The following is a 19187-nucleotide window of genomic DNA, read 5'->3' on the forward strand; positions in this document are numbered from 1 at the left end:
TTTTGAGAGATCTTACTGAATGCTGAATGGCACACACACATCTAAAATGCTGCTACATAAAATAATTCCCAATAAAAATACATGCCCAATAGGCTTTGTATGTATTATTTGCACTAGGTCAGATAAACAATTTACATTTACATAACTATGACGTTGATTCTACCAAACCTACAGAAACCTAACTATGATTTCTGGCTCTGTTCTGAGGTTTATACTATAAATACACCAATGCAGGGCTAGCCCTCAGTCTGATCAATCCTGTCTCACTGACTTCTGGAAAAGCATCACAGACTTGTCCTAAATCTATGTGTAGTGTGTTTTCCAGAACTATAGTAAAGCTCTCATTTTACTGTCGCTAAAAGGAGCCTCTACTAGAAAAGGACCCTTTGCCAGATAATTGTTATTTTGGTTTATCTTTGTGCCTTTTGTTTTCCTTTCTCTGAATTTATCTCGCCTGTCTTCTTACAGTAGTTCCCATGGCATTAGTCTGCTGTAAATTCAGTTATGGTTCATAATTATCTCTGAAAAACATACATGCATAAATAGCTACCAAGAATATCTTATTTGTTTGCTGTCATTATAAAGCTCATAAAAGGGACTAGCACTGTCAGTACCACAGAGTGATGGTTTTGAGGAAGGCCTCCCTGAAGATAAGCAAAATTTTCCATGTTTCTGTGAAAAGAAACAAAGGGCGCCTGCTTACTTGTATTTATCACTACAGACGCTTTTGACTAACGGCTGGGCTTTCTTTGCTGAGAAGAAAATGTCTTACTCAAAGCATTGTATTTGTCATTTGTCTGGGTTTTGGACATGTATTGAATATACACAGTCTTCTGAATTTATTTAGTCCATGGTAAGAGTAAATGTCCAGATTCTTAGCTGGTGTGGAGGAACATAATCATACCGGTTGTGAATCTAGCTGCAAACATACAAATCTTATGCCTGCGTTGTAACAGACACGCTGCTACCTCCCCAGCGAACTACCAGGTGAGGCACTTGGCAGGATATCATTCAGATAGGTGAGCACACAGAAGGACATTTAGGGTGCGGTATTGGCTAGTCAGTTTTTGTGCACAGAGATATGTATTGTGAGCAACAGTTAATTCAGCTGTTTAATTGGCTTCATATTGGCCTAGTGTGGGGGAAAAGAGGAGGCTTGCTTGGAGACAGGCACCATGGAAGACTCATTGGGCAAAAACAGTGAGATCTACAGTAAAGGATGGCTGCATAGCGATGCACAAGGCAAGAAGGGGATAGGCAGCATGTAAAGGTCTAAGCAATAATGAAGTTAAATTTCCCGGACTGTCTTCAGACATCAAATTCTTAGGGCCAAGAGCTGAATGTGTATGAGGAGCTTTTCCTCATAAATGAGGAAAAAAATGTCAGTCTTCTCTACATGTTTGCAGAAAAAGGACTCAGAGTGAGTTGTTGATACGAATAATACTCAAACAGAGTAATAGCTACTCCTTCTTAAGGGTTTAAATAATTTGATTATACCACAAAGAATGGAATTCCTTGAGGTGGTCTGTTCTCTATGTCAAACAAAGATAGCAATACAAAACATAAGAAAATGCATATTTTAAATACCTGAGAACTCTGGCACCATTGTTGGTGATATTAGAGATTCCTTAATTAAAAGCAGGATTCTGGGGAGAATTGATTCATGTTTAAGGGAGATGCAGTCAAAGAGCAAGGGTAAATTAACTATCTAGACAAATACACTGACTTCAGCAGTGAAATTGGGTTAGAAAATTGCCTTTCATTGCATTCTCTCCTTCGTGTGACACCTTTAACAATGACAACAGGAATGTTGACGATTCTTTACAAATGGAGGCTGACGAGCTCCAATGTTGCACTTGATATTGATGAGGGTGACTGAAGTACAATATCAACCTACTAAAAACATTCAGTTTATTCCTGAATCACTGTGCCCGGTTTCTGACCACTTAAAGTCTTAGAAATAGTAACTGCAGCATTCACTCGTGTGAAACTTCTGCCCAGAGTTTTGGGGTTAGGGAAGAGTAATGGAATAAATCAGGAAGGATCGCACCCCTCAGCTGCAAATGTTTTCTATCTATTTCACAGGTAAAACAAAGAGCTAGAAGAACACTGATCCCAGGTCATTGCCATTTGGCTGCATCCCCTGGTGAGTGCTGCGTCTCTGTGCTTTGCTTACCACTTTTGATTGAAATGGCATTGGTTACAGCTACTATTTAATTCTAAGTGAAGTGCAGCCTCCATGTTTTGTTGTTTCTGTTGTTGTTTTTTTTTAATCAACGTAATAGTGATAAACTGAATCCTGACAACTTTTTAAGTAGATCACTTCAGATTTATTGAAAGTTAGTAAAGCAGACACTGGAGTCCTCAGAACAAGCAGTTCATATATACTCTGAATTAGTAATGAACATAAAATTAATGATGAGCCACACCTCATCACTTTGACCTTTTACTGGAAGAGAAAGTAAAGGGAGAAAGCTTAAATTCTTTGCAAGGTGACTGAATATACAAGTCACAGTTCCAGCTAAATCTTGCAGTCATTTAGTTGCTGAACAGAACCAATGTTTAAGATTTCAAGAATTTCCCCATGTTTCTAAATATGTCTGCATCAATCCTGAAAGAAAAGGACAGGCTGGTTGCATATGCTTGCTACGAAAATGATATGCATGACTTTAAACAAATAAAATGGGGGATTCTTCCTTCCTCCTCTATACCCACAGAGAGTACATTAATGACAGGTAGAACTGGACGTTATTCTACTTCATCCAAGAGCTGTTAATTTTCAGACTCTTTTTCAAAATAAAAGGCAGAAAAAAAATAGAACAAAGTTTAGTAACAAAGCTGGTATAACGTGAATATTTACAAATAAAAGTAAAAATATTTATATATATACATTATTTGATATGAACACACATTGTGTTAAAATAGCATTCTTGCTTCTTGGTTGCTGCTCGTTTGCTTGCAAAAAAATAGAACACATTTGACAACAAAGCGAATTTATACAGAATAATTTAAATAGAGAGAACAGACACACATAATAAGAAAACAGTATAAAATGTATCCCTATAAAAATTAAATAGGCTTTCTTATGATCCTCTTAAAATATGCAATAGCTAAATTTTAATTATGCAGTGGCTGTAGTTAAAATCCATATAATTTTTGCATTTCACCTAACTGATGTTCCCATGTGTTTTGCAATATGAGAAATACCACAAATATTCTGTGCTTAGTGTAGGAAATACTGCAAAAACAAAGTTATGTGCAAAGGCTACGTAAATAGATTCAAACTGTGATGAAACTCTGTTTTAAATAATACAGGCTCAGAATATATGATGGATGTTATCAAATGGCCTTTTAAATAACATTTTCATGTTGGAAACAGATTCTTCTTTCAGATATGATAACAGCTCTTGACTGAGTTTAGGAAAAAAAAAACTGTACAAAAGGTTCACACAACATGTCTTGGCAACATACGGTGCCCACTTAGCTACAATAAATGAGATTACTCACTGGCTACAGAACTGTGACCTGGTATAATGCATGCAGTTTTGCTTTCTACATATTTACACCATCTAAGGATTTGGATTTTAGAACACACATACAGTTTGCTTGCAGTAGCTAGAATTTGTAAGGGTTGAGTTTCCTATTACCAAACAGTAAAGTCTGGTCGCACACCCTGGAAATCATTGACTGTAAAAGATCGTGACCTCCTCCTAAGAGTGGGACGACTGGGATTTCTTCCCTTAACCAAATTTAAATAAGGATCAGATCTCAGGAAACGTGGATAGCTGTCTTGCTCCATCAGCCTGTAGACTGTGTTTTGTGCTGCATCAAAGGTGGTGATGACGGGCTGCTCAATATTCTGACTTGTAACTTCTTTGGTTTGGAAGTCCAAATTCACCTGGAGAATGAGGAAAAGTGTATTTCTTTAATGTACATTAACGTATTTCCTGTGTTATTATCCCGTAGCAATGATACTGTACTTGGGTGAAAGTGTTTTCTGGTAAGAAGACTTTGAATCCCTTATACAACTGGGTAGGAATGCCACAGAATTAGTTGAATAATGTCTGTCAGAAAGTCTTCACAGATGTGTCACTGGTACAATGAAAAACGGGTAAAATAACTGTTAAAATAAAACTAATTAAGTTTGCTGTGGTAGCACTGAAGTAAAAGTGACTTGCTAACGGTGATCTTTATATAGTTCCTGTTGTCAAATTTGCAACACCAGCCTAATGCAGAACTCCCTCCGTTCTCATTTAGGATTTATGTAAACTTCATCTCATTAGAATATGCTAGTGCATATTTAAAATTTCTAGCTCCTGCATAGTGTTTTGGTGGCAGGAAGGTGAGAAAATTCTAATAATTAAAATATTAAAATAATTTTAATAGGCTTCTGGAGGTTTTAGAGATGTGGGAAGTATATCAAAATCATCATTTATTCCATGTACTGTTGGATTAATCCTGGGAAGATTTACTTTGAGGATTTTATTGAAGTGTCAGATACAGGTTTAAGCATGCTATTTTAGAGAAAAAAGAAATTCCTGATCTAGTCAGAAGTCGCTTCAATAACATGCTATTTTTTGAGGAAATGGAACGTGTCATTTCCTTAAAGCTGTAACAAATCGCTTAGAGCTAAAAACTGAAGAGTAATTAGTGATGGTAAAATGGTCCGTTCCATCAGACCTACGATTTTAAGATCCTATCTAACTATGCTCAGTAAAAAATGTCTGTAAAAGAGCTCTGAAGGACAAGAAGTCAGAGAGCTGAGTGGTCTGCAATGAGATGCTGCTGGCTGGGCTCAGCTGCTCGGTTGAACCCAAGGAAGGAAGTCTCACCAGAGCCATCTGCTTTCGTACAACAGCACCCACGCCACATGCACCAAACCAAAAGTACAACAGTTAAAGAAATAATTCCGTTACTGTTGGTCAAAGTGTGACTTTCATACCCCATCCCCTCTCCAGCTTGCGTCCTGCTCATCCTTTTGCTTATGTCATTCTCAGGAGTTGATAGTATCAGTGCCTGCTGCCCTACCATAATTGCTTATAGACCGATCTGCTGCCACTGATGGGTTGTACCTCAAATAATTATGGGGTTTTCTTTTTGTGTAAGGTCCAGCCCACTGAGATGCTGCAGGAAAAGAAATAAAAATGGCTATAAGTTTTGCAAGTGGACCTACCAAATCGGCCCCCTGTCCTAGCAAAAGCAGATCTGAACCTTAAAGATAATCTGTGGGAATTATGGGTGGAAATTGCACCATTTTGCAATCCTCTGAAAATAAGAATTAGACCTTTTTCACCCGTGTTACAGGGAAGTAGCAGTTAGGGTTTAGCTTCTATTCTGACAAATAAATACAAAATAGTAGTAATAGTAATAATAAGAGTAATAATACAGGGGAAAAGGAGTATTAGCAAGTGACATATTTAATCTGCTCAAACTTGATAGAATTACACGAAACTGGAAGTCCAAAAGGCCTTTAGAAGAAGCTGATCCTGATTTCAGTGAGAGTTCATCATTTCTCAACCTCTTCATCTCCTTCCTAGACCAGGCAAAAAATGTTCTTTTTGCTCATTTATAATATGATTCCCTTACAATATATTTCAGTAATGCAAAGACATAAATATGAAGACTTTGTGCTACTACAGTAACACAAAAAGGCCTTAGTGCTAGTGAGGATTGACATATTAACTTATTTATGTTTGTGCTGTCAGTAACATAGCGAGAATGCTCAGCCAGAGCTTTGGCTTTGCAGCAATCAAGAAAAATCTATGCTTAAAACATTATAATTATTACTTTAAAGGATGTGTTTAATTTAAAAGTTTCTTTGTACTCTCCTTTGGTCTTTAAAATAAAAGCTTCTGAGTTTCAGCTATGTAATAATTTCATAAATAATTACTAGTTAAAGAGAACAAGAGAATTATTCTGTTGTTCTGAAGGTGGCTTTAAAGACAGATAATACTTTTTCAGAAACACTGGCTGATAAGTCCCCATGGCAACATTAACATTTATAATTACTATTTTTCCTTAAAATACTCTGTGTGGATGTGTATATATATATATATTTGCGTGTGTGTGTAAATACACACTCCCCTTATATATATACATATATATGTGTGTATGTATTCTATATAAATACAGCCTGTATGGAGCCATCCTGGCGTATAGCCCCCTAGGAATCTTTGATCCCTGAGATATAACATTTAAACTTAAAAGAGTAACATGCAGTGGTTTTTGCCTGGAGCCAGGAGCCTGGGGGACAGTGAGAATAATCTATGCAGTTGCTTCCAGGCTTCCCTCCAAAGTTTTGACATTTAAGATACTGTCTTCGTCAGTCAGTGAGTACACAATTAACTCTTGCCACTGCTTCTGGGCACGCTCTTCTTAAAAGCAGATTTCAACAGATGCAGTTGTGACAAATACTGTGTACACTGAAGAATGTTTTTACTGTACCTCTTTTGGAGCATCTTTCTGTATGAATGTTTCATAAATCGTCTTAGCTTTTGGGAAAAGTTCATGTGTATTTTTGCTTTTCTTGTAATCCTCGCAAGCTATCCAGAACTCGATGTTCTCCTCGCTGAACTCAGTTTTCAGAAAATTTGTAAAGGCATCCAGTCCAGCTACAGAAAGGAATATTGAACTGTGTTAAATATATACTTATCAGACAGTTAATATTTTCAAACAGTCCATGCAAAGTAACAAAATGGGTTGTGCTCCCTTTGAGTTATACCCTATTAGAGATAATTATTTTACATTACATAAAGGTTTTTTCATTAAGTGCATTTCTTTGATTATGGTCCTGAGTGCTGTAACTCCCATTACAGAGTTCTCACCATCTGTGGAAATTGGTTACCAAGACCTTATGAATTTATAAATGGAAGCAATCAAAAGATCTGTATGTGTCTGGAAGTGATGGATTTTGCTCCAGCTGAATATCCGATTCAGGTTAACACAAACACTGTTTAAATCTTTGCTCACAAGTAGACTGCTCTCCAGTAACATTTTTTCTTTTCCTTTTCTCTTTTTTCTTTTTGTTTTTCTTCTTTTCTCTTTGTTTTATCCTAGTATTGATCACATGCTGAAGATTCTTTCTTTCCTCAAGATGCTTAGTCTGGGGAAGTAATGCAATTTTATTGGAGTCAATTGCTCAAGGAACATATTGGAAAACCATTTAGCGTTCAGCTGCGCAGCAGGATCATACGTGTGTCCATCCAGAGTGGGAAGAGGGGGACATATGTGCATGTGATAATTATGTAAGCAATGTTCCCTTGCAAACGATGGCCAGTTTGGATCCTGTCACTGTTTTAGAAACCAACTGTGTCAAAAGTGACAAGTTCTTCTTTTAGGTACATAGAATTTTTATTTTTATTTTTATTTTTTTTTAAGTTTTTGGTCTTGCTGTCAGGAGTATTTGAGCAATATTCAAATTAGGTGATGTAATAACTCTTTCTCATACCCATCATGAAAAATCAATTCTTTGGCCAAATGTTGCCTCCTATAGCTCATATTATATCTGAAGCAAATGATTTCTGCCTTGGGACTCTTTATATTTCCAGGAACGTATGGCTAAATACTCTCAGCACTGAGTTCACCTGCCTTTCATCATTGTTTCTTAAGAATTTAAAACCACTGAAACTGTTCTGGAAGGATTTATCTACCTGAAAGAGGGTAGTAAAGATGTGGACCAGAAATAGGCAATGGTCTGACATTTCCAGACATTGTAGATCTTCTGAAGTCCATTTGAACATTTCTTACTTTCCCAAGGTTAACAGAAGTGTTAAATAGTGTAGCTCCAATGTAGTAATGAGAAATAGACATTTATAAGAAGCAAGGACTCCCCGTTTTCTGCTTTTTACAATAAAATTGGTATGTTTTACTAACAGTAATGTGTCCATAATGATAATTCAGAGGTCTAGCCTTCAGACTAATGCCAATAAGCTGTTTGATTAAGAAGTTCAGAATCAAACTTGCATATATTGTACAAAGGTGCAGGACAAAGATGCAATATTGATTTCCATGCAGACTTGGATTTTTTCCCTATTTTTATATTTCTCCTGATAAAAATATCGAGGCACTTTCTGCCTGCAAGTCCTCTTTTTATTATAAGTTCATTTTAATATTCCCTGTATGCCAGACGTGGCTATTTAACCCTAGTAGGAAAATAATCACTATGAAGTATTTTAGAACAACAACAACAAAAAAAAAATCTACCACTTCATGCCAAATACAATAATAATAATAATAACACAAAAATTCATTTTCAGCCTTCATTATACAAGCCTGCTAATACAACAGGACAGAAACAATGCAGTGTGATTCTAGGCAGAGGCAAAATGATGGATGAGACAGTAGCCAGCAGATTTCCAAGCATTTTTTAAAGAGTCATTCAGTATTTTTATGCTAATATAGCAGTTACCTCATCAGAACATAGCTGTTCTTCTTGGCAATGCCAAAAAGTTTAGTTCAGAAAAGATAATATCAGTTTCTGTTAATGTGAGTGCTATTCTAAAAAAATTTATTAGTATGCCACTATTATAATGGATTTTTCCAAGTGCCTGATAAGAATTGATACAGCAGAAAAGCATGTTATTCATTACAGAACAATTTAATAACTTTTGGCCGCCTTTTACTGTTTATTGCAAGAAATCTTCACTTCCTGTTATTTGGCTTTGTTCAGCAAAATACCCAACTTAAGTTATTTTCAACTATTTTCAGTAGTTGGCAGCATGCTATAGCCTAAGCACACAAGCAGAGCAGAAACACATGCTGCTATAAATGACCCATCATACCTAATTTAGGTAACAGCCATGTCTACTTAAATGCACAACTAGATTTTGTAATTTTCCATCAATTTTCCATCATAATGGTCTTCAGGGGAAAAAAAAAAAAAACTACTAACCTTTCTGGGAAAGCAATTTGTCAAAAGATTCACCCCATTTCACTGCTTCTTCAGGAGACACGCTGTTTAAGAAACAAAAGATGGTTTTGAAGAATTGTATGTATTGTGTATGTACAAAGCTATTTAGATGTATGTTATAAATTGCTGATACCGCTCTATGCTGTTTCACAAAGTGTTTGATTACGTTATATTGCTAAAGGAACTCTTTATTTATTATTATTAATAACTCTATTACAGACTTCAGAAACACGTGGCAAAATCCTGACATTTTTCATGCAGAGCTGCATTTTTCCCTTTTTATTAAAAAAAATAAATAAATCATTACAGAGATTTTTCTCTTCAGTGTCTGTTGTGCTACTAATCTTTAAGGAAACAGAGGTGATGCACTATGGCAAAGCTTACAAGGGAAGCCATTCAGACACCTACTTAAACTTAAAAAATACCCTTGCAGGGATGCGGTTTTGAATGCACGGAGTCTGAGGCTGTGTTGCTGCAGCCTATTTTTAATGACCTACGGGAAATTCTATAGGCTGAAGACGAAGTTGTAGCACTATGATTTAGGTGACAGTCTTCTAGGGTAACAGCACATACAGTCTGCTTTGTTCACCACAACCGTCTTTCAAATATCATGCTATTCTGAGAGACTGCAGTCTATTTATAAAACTCCACATATGCATCAAAGATGCTAAGTTACATGTATTTTTCATTGATTTCAAGTATTCTGTCTTAGAGAACAATACAGAAAGGGAAAAATAATACCCTGTTTCATTCATCCAAATTAAATTTTCAGGAAGGACTTTTTGTCTGTGCTGTATAAATTAACCCCGAACAGTACGTTGATTTTTGCAGACCAGAGCTGGCTCAGGCCTGGAATTAACTTTATGAGGCCAGGACTATGGCTTAGTTCTAAGCCTGAAGGTGAAGAATGAGTATTAATATTTAGAACCGTTTTTGACATAGCACAGCATTGTACACTGAAAGTACCAATGTCCTCATGTAAGCAACTTGTCCAGGGTTAGTTGACAGTGGGGCTGAAAACCAGAACAATCCGTTGATATGGATTGAACAGTTCTGGAAATGATTTCTCCTTGCCTGATGCTTACGTATGTTCTGTAGCCTGATTTACATAGCTGGGGCTCCCTTGGCAAAATCTGTAAGAACAGGAATTTTAGAGGAAGGGAAATTCTGATGAGTACGGGTAGGAATTTAAGTCAGTAATGATCTTGGTTTTGTACCAAACTGAAAGGAAGGGGTTTTATTTTTTTTTAATAGGTGTCATGTGTCTCCTTCCTGAAGTCATTGCTTATAGGAATGAAATTTTTAGCTAGGGAAAGACAAACAGGTCTTGAGCGGTACAAATGCAGGAGAACTGAAATTTAAAAATAATAATAATAATAAAGTAGGCCAGTAAATTAGGGGAATTCTTGAGTGGGAGAAAAAGAGAACTCACTCCCTTACAGAGTTTTTTGAAATCATGGGAAGTACAAAAAGTACAGTTCTCCGAATTGTGTGTACTCATACCTCTGGGAACAATGGATTCCTACAGCTAGAGAAATGCATTTTGTAGTAGTGAAAGATAATCCCAGACAGTTTCAGAGCACATATGCAGTCCAAAACCAGTTTCTCTTTTATTCGAAAGAATAAAAGAATCCATGTTAGTCAAGAATCTGGCTGAGAGTAACACAGTAAAATGTAGTTGGCTGAGCAAGGAAGTGTTGGTCTGGTAGAAGAGGGAAATTCTTCAGAGAACTCCTTATCGATATTGTATCTGTGTCTGAAAGTGCCTTTTCACAGCTGATAAGAATGCTTTGACGCCTCTGTACTTTGTATGAGATGCCCAAGGGTAATCAGCCACTTAAATAAAAATTAGTATTGGAAGTGTATGGTCTACCTACAGGTGATACAGCAATTGTACTTTCTATTTTTAGATACAGTCTTAGCACAATTTTACATGTCTGGGACCGAGGTACTGAAAAAGGATGTTCTCAACACTGTTTTACCTTTGTTCATAATTTCAAGGTCTTCTATTTTTGAGTGAACTGTAAAACCATTAAATTAAGTCTTCTGCCAACAGCATCACAAGAAAGAAAGAGGGGAAAAAAAAAAAAAAAAAAAAAAAAAAAGTAATGAAATCCCCTGGGACAGTAGAGTGGAAAGTTGTCCAGATCACAAGTACGTCCTTTCATTTGGATGCCCATGATATTTGGACATGATAGCAACAAACAACACCTAATTAGCCAGATGCATAGGTGCTTAAACAAGGTTCATCAGGCTTAACAAGACCAAAGAATGACATGAGAATCTCTGAAGTGATCTGTGATAGAAGGAAAAGAACTACAATTTTTTTCAGGCCATGGAGTTGCAGTACATTTGCAGTTCTTTTCAGTCAAGACCTACAAATGTAATTCTTAGTATATCACTGAGATTTCGGTATCCTAGTAAAGTCAGGAACTAAGCTCTTACCGAATTTAACAAAAAAAAGATTTCACCCTGCAACTTAATAGGAAACAGCGTAATAGAGATGATATTACAGCAGTGTTTAAACATTGATATTTGAGTTTTGGAGACAAGACAGTGTTCAGTCAATTACTGCAATTATTGAGGATCTATACGTCCAATATTAGACATGCATCACAGAATTCTTTGGAAAACCTATTTTCCAGCAGCTATATGATTTCCTTTTAATCAATAATTTGTCAGCTTCATTTCTGAGTCAATGCTTGCTCAATATAGTCAGTGGATTAAGAAAAACACTGTTGACATGAGTAAAGCCTTTTATGCATATGCGTGTGTGGGTAACCAGTCTACACTTCGTGGTACGAAGACATCAGTGGCGAGTTGCCTTGATGTATACCAGATAATTCTATATCGTCTGTATGCTTGGTTTAGATAGCTGATTTTTAAATGAAATAGATTGTGAAAGCATTTCTCTCTGCCAAGTCTGAAGGCGCACAAAAATGCAGGAAATATTCTGAGTCACACTTCCTGGAAGGAATCCCCGTTGTTGGTCTTTTATATTGCCTACCTTGATGCTTTTGTCAAGTTTCCAGGTTTACCAAGATGTTCAGCTTCGTGGAATTCAGATCTCTGCAGGAGAAGGCTCAGCCTATTTCTCTTCTGCTTTGCTCTACAACAGAATTCAGGTAGCTGTTAAATCAACCTCATTTAAAGGTTTTTTCAAAGTCTTTCTTTGAATAAGAAAAAGAAACTCTGCCTCAGCATCACAGACCCTCAAATGTTCCCTTACAATAATATTTCTGTTAATCTCCTACTTACGTTATTCACATTAATGAATTTCTTCTTGTTACATTAACATGAATTTATATGCAAGCTTTGGCAAAGAGAAATGGACATCTTTCCATTTTCAGCAGCCCTTTCCCTTATTTTAAAGATAGGAGGGTGACGTTTCATGTTAGAAAACACAAACACAACTCATGAACACATGAAACAGTTGACTCAGTATCTTCTACTTCTAACATTTTGCAAAGAAAAAGGAAGTATTGCTTCCAGACATTTGAAATCTGTAAAATAGAAACTTTCCCAAATCATATTAAGGCTTTAAAAAGCAATTCTAGGAACTTTATGAAACCTTCCTTTCTTATTTGCTTAGTTTATGTGTTTCTTGTTCTTAAAATAAAATAAAATAAAAACTGACGAATTAATATTTTATGCATACGATTCCCTAGGCTTGCAATTCATGAGTTTTCACATCTATTGGCCAGAAATAAAAAGATCTGTGCCCTAAATTCATACCCACAAGCTATGTTAGAAGAATCCTGTATATAAACAGAGCACTCAGAACGTCAGCATGACCTTAAAACTTACCCAGCCTTGCTTGCTTTATTTGGCTCTTCCTTAACTGCTGACTTCGTGACTTTGTAATAGGATTTATCCTTTGAAGCAGAAATATTTAGCTGGGGGAATAAAAGAAGTGGGTTCTCCATCTTCTTCTAAAACAGCTTCCCAGTTTTAGAAAACGTTTCTTTAACTTCCTTACAGCAGTTTCATCTGGTGTAACTGGTGTGCTCAGGAAGGCGTGCTCATGCTGTATCGGGCTGCGTTGCCCCCAATTGGCTGTTGAATGGTTTCCAGAGCAGGTAGTGGAAAGAAGGAGGTTCTCCACCTTCGCTGTCACTGCAGCTGCACACACACAGGACTTTAAGTAGAGTTCTGTTTTTACAGTCGTCATTTAGGGAAGTGAGATTACAACTTTGCAAAATGGCCGTTGATCATACGGCAAGCGCAGCTACTAGCAGAGAGCAACTCCTGCTTTTGTGCTTGCAGAACTGGGTATTTTAGTAGACTTGGGATGGTACCGTCCTTTTCTTCCAAAAACCTGTGAGAAGTGTATATAGGTTCCCTAAAATTAACTTTAAAGAGAATCAGTTTGCATTAAAAAGCATGCGAAATTTTCTTTAAGCTCTTTGCAGAGCTTCCATCTGACCTTTAACTGCTTTCTGCAGTCTCAGATGCCATATGCTGGACACAAAGTTAGTTCTATCTGCAGTGTGCTAAGCTGAATCTGGGGGCTTCTTAGTCTGTCCTGCAAGAGCTTGCTGATGCTGTGGTTGATCAGATATTTTTGTAAGCAGAAATTTTATTTTTACACCATTTTTCAGAGATATTGAACGCCTAATTTCAAGCTTGCCTACTTAAAGCTTCTCATTTACCTTTTATACCTGTGGCTTTATTTTCATTTACAATCTCCCAGCCTGGATAAAAGGTCCTTCAGCACAAAATGTGTGATTTCTTCTCATTTCAGCAGTAAATAACCAAAAAAAAAATAATCTTAGTTCATATAACCTAAATGTACTGATTTTTTAGGTTGATCACCACAAATAACCTCTTCATGTACAAGCTCAGTCTCAGTTAAGTTTCTCATTCTAATAAGATTTGTGTTGGAGAAGTGACAGGAATAATACAACTACCGAAGAAAGCTCTTCGCTATGAGTTGAATTAAGGCTTGGAAAAGAGCAAACTACGTGATGGTCCTAGAGGAAATCTCCTTGTTACAGCTAACTTATGCAGTAGTTAATTGATTAAGAATTATACAGTCTTTCTCTTTTTAATGCCAATGTCTCATTTTCATTATTCAGGTAAGATACCAAGCCCTGGGGAGAAGATGTGACCTCATCACCTTCCTGTGACTTTTGCCACTTAATGCAATGCTGGTAAGTTCTGGTGAGAGCCTTACCATGGCCCCTTCTTTGTGGCTGCAGAGCTGAGGTACTCACAGGAAAATAAATAAATAAATAATACAAATAAAAAAAATAAAAAAAAATAAAAACAACAAAAAAAAGAGATAAATACATAGTATTACCTTTGGGACACAAATTTTAAAATCAGACTGAATGGAAAATATTCAGTGCAAAACTGCTTTTTGTAGCTCAAGAACCTTTAAGAAGCAGGGTTATGGTTTTAAACAGCATTTTCAGTTTCAGAGTAGGCTTATATATCACATCCTGCTTATTGTGAACTGGTTTTAACCACAGCTGCCTTTAATAATATATTCTGCATTTTACTAATAAGTAAGGAATAAATAGAGAATGCATTATTTTGTTTCACTTTTCTGCAACACAGGTAGTCACGTGAGCTCTTTTTCCCCCTTTTTATGGATGTTTAATGCTGTCTATGTGTTGATCTGTCATAATTTTATTACCTGGTGATTGCAGTTCCTGAAAAAATCATCAATGGTAGCCTCAATAGTTCATATAAGCTGATTTAAGAAAGATTTGTAGCATGAAACATCACTCATAAGTGAATAACTTTCTGGTGGCCTTGCCACTATACCAGTGGACAGTAACTATTCTAGTTATAGATGGAAATGAATGGTTGTGACACCTCCTCCAGCACCCACTAACGATGGGCTCTGAGCAGCGTTTGTCTGAATGGCTTGTCCAATCCATTCTTAAATGACTCCAGAGCAACAGGTTATGTCTTAGAGGCTTGAAAAATTGCTGTACGATGTTGTGATAATAGCATCAGCCCCAAATGCAGCATTGTGCTCTGCATCTCCAGACACTTCATTTGGAAATTTTGAAAGAAAATATGGAATAATTGCAATCAATCCTTTTTTTTTTTTTTTTTTTTTTTTTCATTAATAGAAAGCTAATATTAAATCCTGTCCCTGAAGTAACCAAATTACATCAAAGTCAGTCTGTGTTTTGTCAGTGACGGTGCTGGTGCTAATAAGCATTTCTGTTTTGCACTGCAGGCTACTGTAGTTATAGCAACGGTATAAATGACCCTGCAAATGCTTCTGGGCTGTTTTATATACTGCAAGATGACAATCTAGAAGAGAAAGTTATTTTAAGCCAGAAAAACAGGCCCAGAATATTATACTGATGACATGACTACAGCCCTAGAAAGCTCTAAAGAAATCTGGGATGAGAACTGATGCCCTAATTCACAACCATTTATCTAAACTCTGAAATGTATTCACAAACATTTCAGAACTAGGTGAACAGAATATGTATTTCCAAAACAATCTTTACTTGACAAAAAAAGCAAAAATGAATAAATCACAAAGTGCAGGAAGTTCCTTGAGGTGATGCACTATCTCTTTGGGCCTGCTTCTTGTCTGAAATGTCTCTGCAGTGACTTCTGTAAGTGTCTGATGGGCACCCATCCAGCTGATGATAAAATCCTGCTTGAGTTGTATAGAACTGATAGCTGTCCTCTGTGAAAGGAAAATAGCATTAGCAATAAAGACTTTGTATTATATGTTGAATGTCTTTTTTTTTTTTTTTTCAAAAGATAAGCTCTGAAATATTCAGACTTTTGGTTCTGCAGAAAACAAGTGAAGCCCTGATTGAGTGCTTCAGCTCAGCACTAAGAACTAGAACACAATCAGAAGTTCTCCTTTATTAGCCACTCCTCTGCATCTTTCTTCAAAGTATTTTTATTACTTGCCTGGTAAGTATAAGCCTTGCCTCCTTCGCATCCATGCTCATGTTCTAGCACTGCCCTGATTTCTCTACAGTCAAGCTCTACAACTGTTCTTTTTCAGTCCCTTTCTACCAGCTATATGGCTTCTGTGGGGTTATATTTGTTTTATTTTCTGCTGAAAATACTCATCCCTATGTCACAAAAAAAAAAAAAAAATACAAGTCTCTTTATTGTCCAGGGAAGAATAAGCAAGGTAAAAATTTTTACTGAAGATCATGGTCTGAAAAATGTTTCCATTTTTTTTCTTCCATATTTCTCTTTCCTTTTATTGCAATGGTATTTGAAGTGATGAAAATGAAAACTGCATGTTTTGAATGAATTTGGCTTTGATAAATAATTCTACTGCTCTTCAGAAACATCTCAACAGTTCACCACTCATCAATATTTGTTGTTTACCCATTATTGGAAACCATAATTGGGCCTACAGTTTAATAGCACTATGATCAACAACACTATTGTTGTTTTATTTGTTTTTATTTATTTGTCTTCAATTTAAAAAAAAAAAAAAAAAACCTTCATGAAGTAATACCACAGGGAGGATATATTTTTTGTAATTCCCAAGGAGAGGAGCTTGCAGTCTGCTACTTCAGTGAATTTATTTAGTGGTGCATTTAAAAGATTCATCATAATGGAGGAACTTGGCATGTGGGGTACTTCAGAGTTAGTAGAAGAGAACCACTATATCGTCTATGCATAGCTCACATTACGAAATCTTTTGTTGCTGCTGTTTAAAAGGAAGGAAACACAATTGCATTGCTTATAGATATGCATCACAGAAAACAGAAACAGAGTGCTTTGCATTTAGGGTCTGTAGGCCCTGTCAGCCAGAGGTCTCAGAAGAATCTTGTAAGGCATCCTAGATGAAAAATCAAACCTGGAGTAGGCTTTGGGAATGCTTGTAGTTTCTGCAGAACTTCTGCTATGGAAGATGTTTACATCTGTGCTAAACTAAATTTATTATTTAGTCTTTTGGAAGGTCAAAATAAGAAACTGAGTCTGCAAAGTTCTCAGTAGTATTCATTTCCTGTCTGCCCCATGGCTATATGGCCTGCATCTCTGATTAGCTCTATTTACATATTACATACGTCACTGTCACAATTAATCTGCAGGAAGCTGGTTTCCCAGCTGAACCACTCAATGTTTACAACTGGCTTTCCACAAGTGTATAGCAATGACATCAGTGCTTGTTAGACAACTGCGTTCTAATGCCCAGCTTCTGGAAGTGCTTACCTAGGACACATACATTTTAAAATGTGTTTTTCCTAGTGTGTACTCACAGGAAATGGTGAAGGCAGGAATGTACTCTAAATTCTGCCCAGAATATCCTACCGGAATTAAGCATTACTTACAGAAACCCACAGGGATTCAGCACATGACAACCCTGTTTTTCAAGAGAAAGCTTCTCTCAGCCCATACTAACAGTGCAAGTAATGACAAGGATTGGGCTGAGCGTATTCTGGTCCTTCTGTGAAAGGTGTGGGAGAACAGAGAGAATATGGTTTAGTAAGCTCCCAGTGCCATGCTAGAATACAGTGAGTCCTTGTCCACTGACTGAGTCATAAAATCAAATTCCCTACAGCAGACGAGGGAATAAAAATATCTTTTCTACCTCAGACTTGAGTCCACTATCAGAGAACTGTGTGGTTTAAGCAGAGCCCTCAGGTGTTGGAAGCCAGGCATGTCCTCACTGCTTTTCCACTAAGGTGATTTGGGGATCTCTCTGAGATGCCTGCAGCATGGGTTGAACTATTAGGCCAGGCACTGTCCATAACGCAAAGCTGGGGAAGATGTGAGGAGCATTTCATATAAAAAAAGGTAGCTCTGCAGGGGAAGAGGGCTGCTCCCAGGGCTGGGAGAGTAGTCAAAACAGGCTTTTATGTCTCACCCTAGGTATTCAGGATTAAATTAGGCAGGACGTAGGAGCTCAGGTTCTACTGTTAAGACACCCTTGATGGTTGTAGTGCTATATCTCATGCTCCCTCAACATATTAGCCCTCCCTCTGTATCAGTTCACACTGAAGCAGATATACAGAATTATGCTTATTTAAAGCACAGCCAAGATATTTGCAATAATACTTTCTTCAGCTTATAGCTTATGTTATATTCGTTGTTACTTCTTCCTGAAAGTGCATTGCTCTGATGTCCTGATTTAGCTGATGTAAATAGTGCTAGGGTATAGAAAATAGTATGGTGAATTGCTCATCAGAGCAGTAAAAAAAATGAAGCCAAATAAAAGAAAAAATATCTCTGTCATCACTAAATATATAAAATATATTTATATAAACATATAAAATGAGCTACAAAATATCTCTCTGCCAAAAGAAGACTGTGTCTGAAGATTTTAAAGCTACCAGTTACTTTGATTTCTTTCTCCTCAGCTATTACACAAAGGAAGCTCACCACTAAAATTAGATACAACTTAATGATTTTCCAGGTGAAATTTCAATGGTTATCAAATCTTCAGAATGACTGGGGAATTTTTCAGGAAGGTTCAACTATTATTTGAGGATCAAGAAAAGCTGTATTCTAAAATGTAAATTAGTGCAGTTTTATCTCCTAGATGATAAAGGTTCTGCAGTAGTAGTTTCCTCCTCCTAATCTGTTATAAATCTTCTGTGGTGAGGAGGCTGGCTTCAAGGCAGGGACACTCATTGTCGCTGTTCACCAGCCAGTCATAGTCTCTCTTCTTCCTAGTTAATACCAGAATTTGCAACAAAATTCTTCAGCTATCAAACGTCAGGGTAACACCAGCCTTCCCAAAACTGCCAGCCAGTTTCTTCTTCAGATTTGCAAGAACCCTCAAGAAAATCTCATTAATCAATACAGTAATATGCAGAGGGCTACAATCTTAACTAGGCTTCAGAAAAGCTTCAGGCACAGTGCAGATAAAACTCTGCTCTCGTAAAGTACTAATGGTTATGTTTCATTTCAGTCATGCAAGAAGTTTTATCTGATGAACTTGCTAAGTCGGGTTGGAGATGGTCATCTGGGTAAAATCTGAGGCGTTTTGGTATGCAGGAGAAGTGAGCAGCAACAAAGGAAAGAACTGAACCCAGCTCTTCATTCTGGATTCAGTGCAGCTGTATGGATTTTATGGATTCCTCACTGTCACCCCTCGCTGTTCGGCTCATGACAAATGAACGTGCCATTTCGGCGCTGTCTGGCTTTTAGCCCACGTCACGGTGTGCTTCACCATTACCATTTTGATTTGACACAGTCCATAACTTTTCCAAATGCTGTCCATGGCAACCTTTTACTTCAATGCCAACTTCTAAACCCGATTCTCATCTGCTACAGTCTGTTGGTCCTGTCCTTCTCTTGCCTGCGTTTCCCTGTCACAGCTAGAATA

General features: G+C 37.0%; 1 protein-coding gene and 1 long non-coding RNA gene across 3 annotated transcripts; one reads left to right on the forward strand and one right to left on the reverse strand.

Moving 5' to 3' along the window:
* Positions 1-2080: 2080 nt before the first annotated feature.
* On the forward strand, positions 2081-16270 carry LOC118170541. 2 transcript variants are annotated; one of them, XR_004752768.1, is made up of 3 exons: positions 2081-2146; positions 13987-14061; positions 15647-16270. It is a non-coding gene; the product is annotated as an uncharacterized LOC118170541 (long non-coding RNA). The 2 variants fall into 2 exon arrangements; XR_004752769.1 differs by lacking the exon at positions 2081-2146 and adding an exon at positions 11879-12033.
* On the reverse strand, positions 2308-13057 carry LOC118170534 (regulator of G-protein signaling 18-like). The gene is made up of 5 exons (XM_035332860.1): positions 12716-13057; positions 11916-12017; positions 8891-8952; positions 6445-6611; positions 2308-3898 (listed from the first exon to the last, which is right to left on the reverse strand). The coding sequence occupies exons 1-5, from the start codon at positions 12832-12834 to the stop codon at positions 3644-3646; spliced, it is 705 nt and encodes a 234-aa protein (XP_035188751.1). The 5' UTR covers positions 12835-13057; the 3' UTR covers positions 2308-3643.
* Positions 16271-19187: the final 2917 nt, after the last annotated feature.

The sequence above is a fragment of the Oxyura jamaicensis genome, chromosome 8 (genome assembly GCF_011077185.1).
Source record: "Oxyura jamaicensis isolate SHBP4307 breed ruddy duck chromosome 8, BPBGC_Ojam_1.0, whole genome shotgun sequence".
Taxonomy (NCBI): Eukaryota; Metazoa; Chordata; class Aves; order Anseriformes; family Anatidae; genus Oxyura; species Oxyura jamaicensis.

Coding starts and splice junctions, on each gene's coding strand:
- LOC118170534 (XM_035332860.1), bottom strand. CDS start 12,834: ATGGAGAACCCACTTCTTTTATTCCCCCAGCTAAATATTTCTGCTTCA. Junction 12,018..12,715: donor AATAAAGCAAGCAAGGCTGG/GTAAGTTTTAAG, acceptor ATTCTGTTGTAG/AGCAAAGCAGAAGAGAAATA. Junction 6,612..8,890: donor CAAATTGCTTTCCCAGAAAG/GTTAGTAGTTTT, acceptor TCCTTTCTGTAG/CTGGACTGGATGCCTTTACA.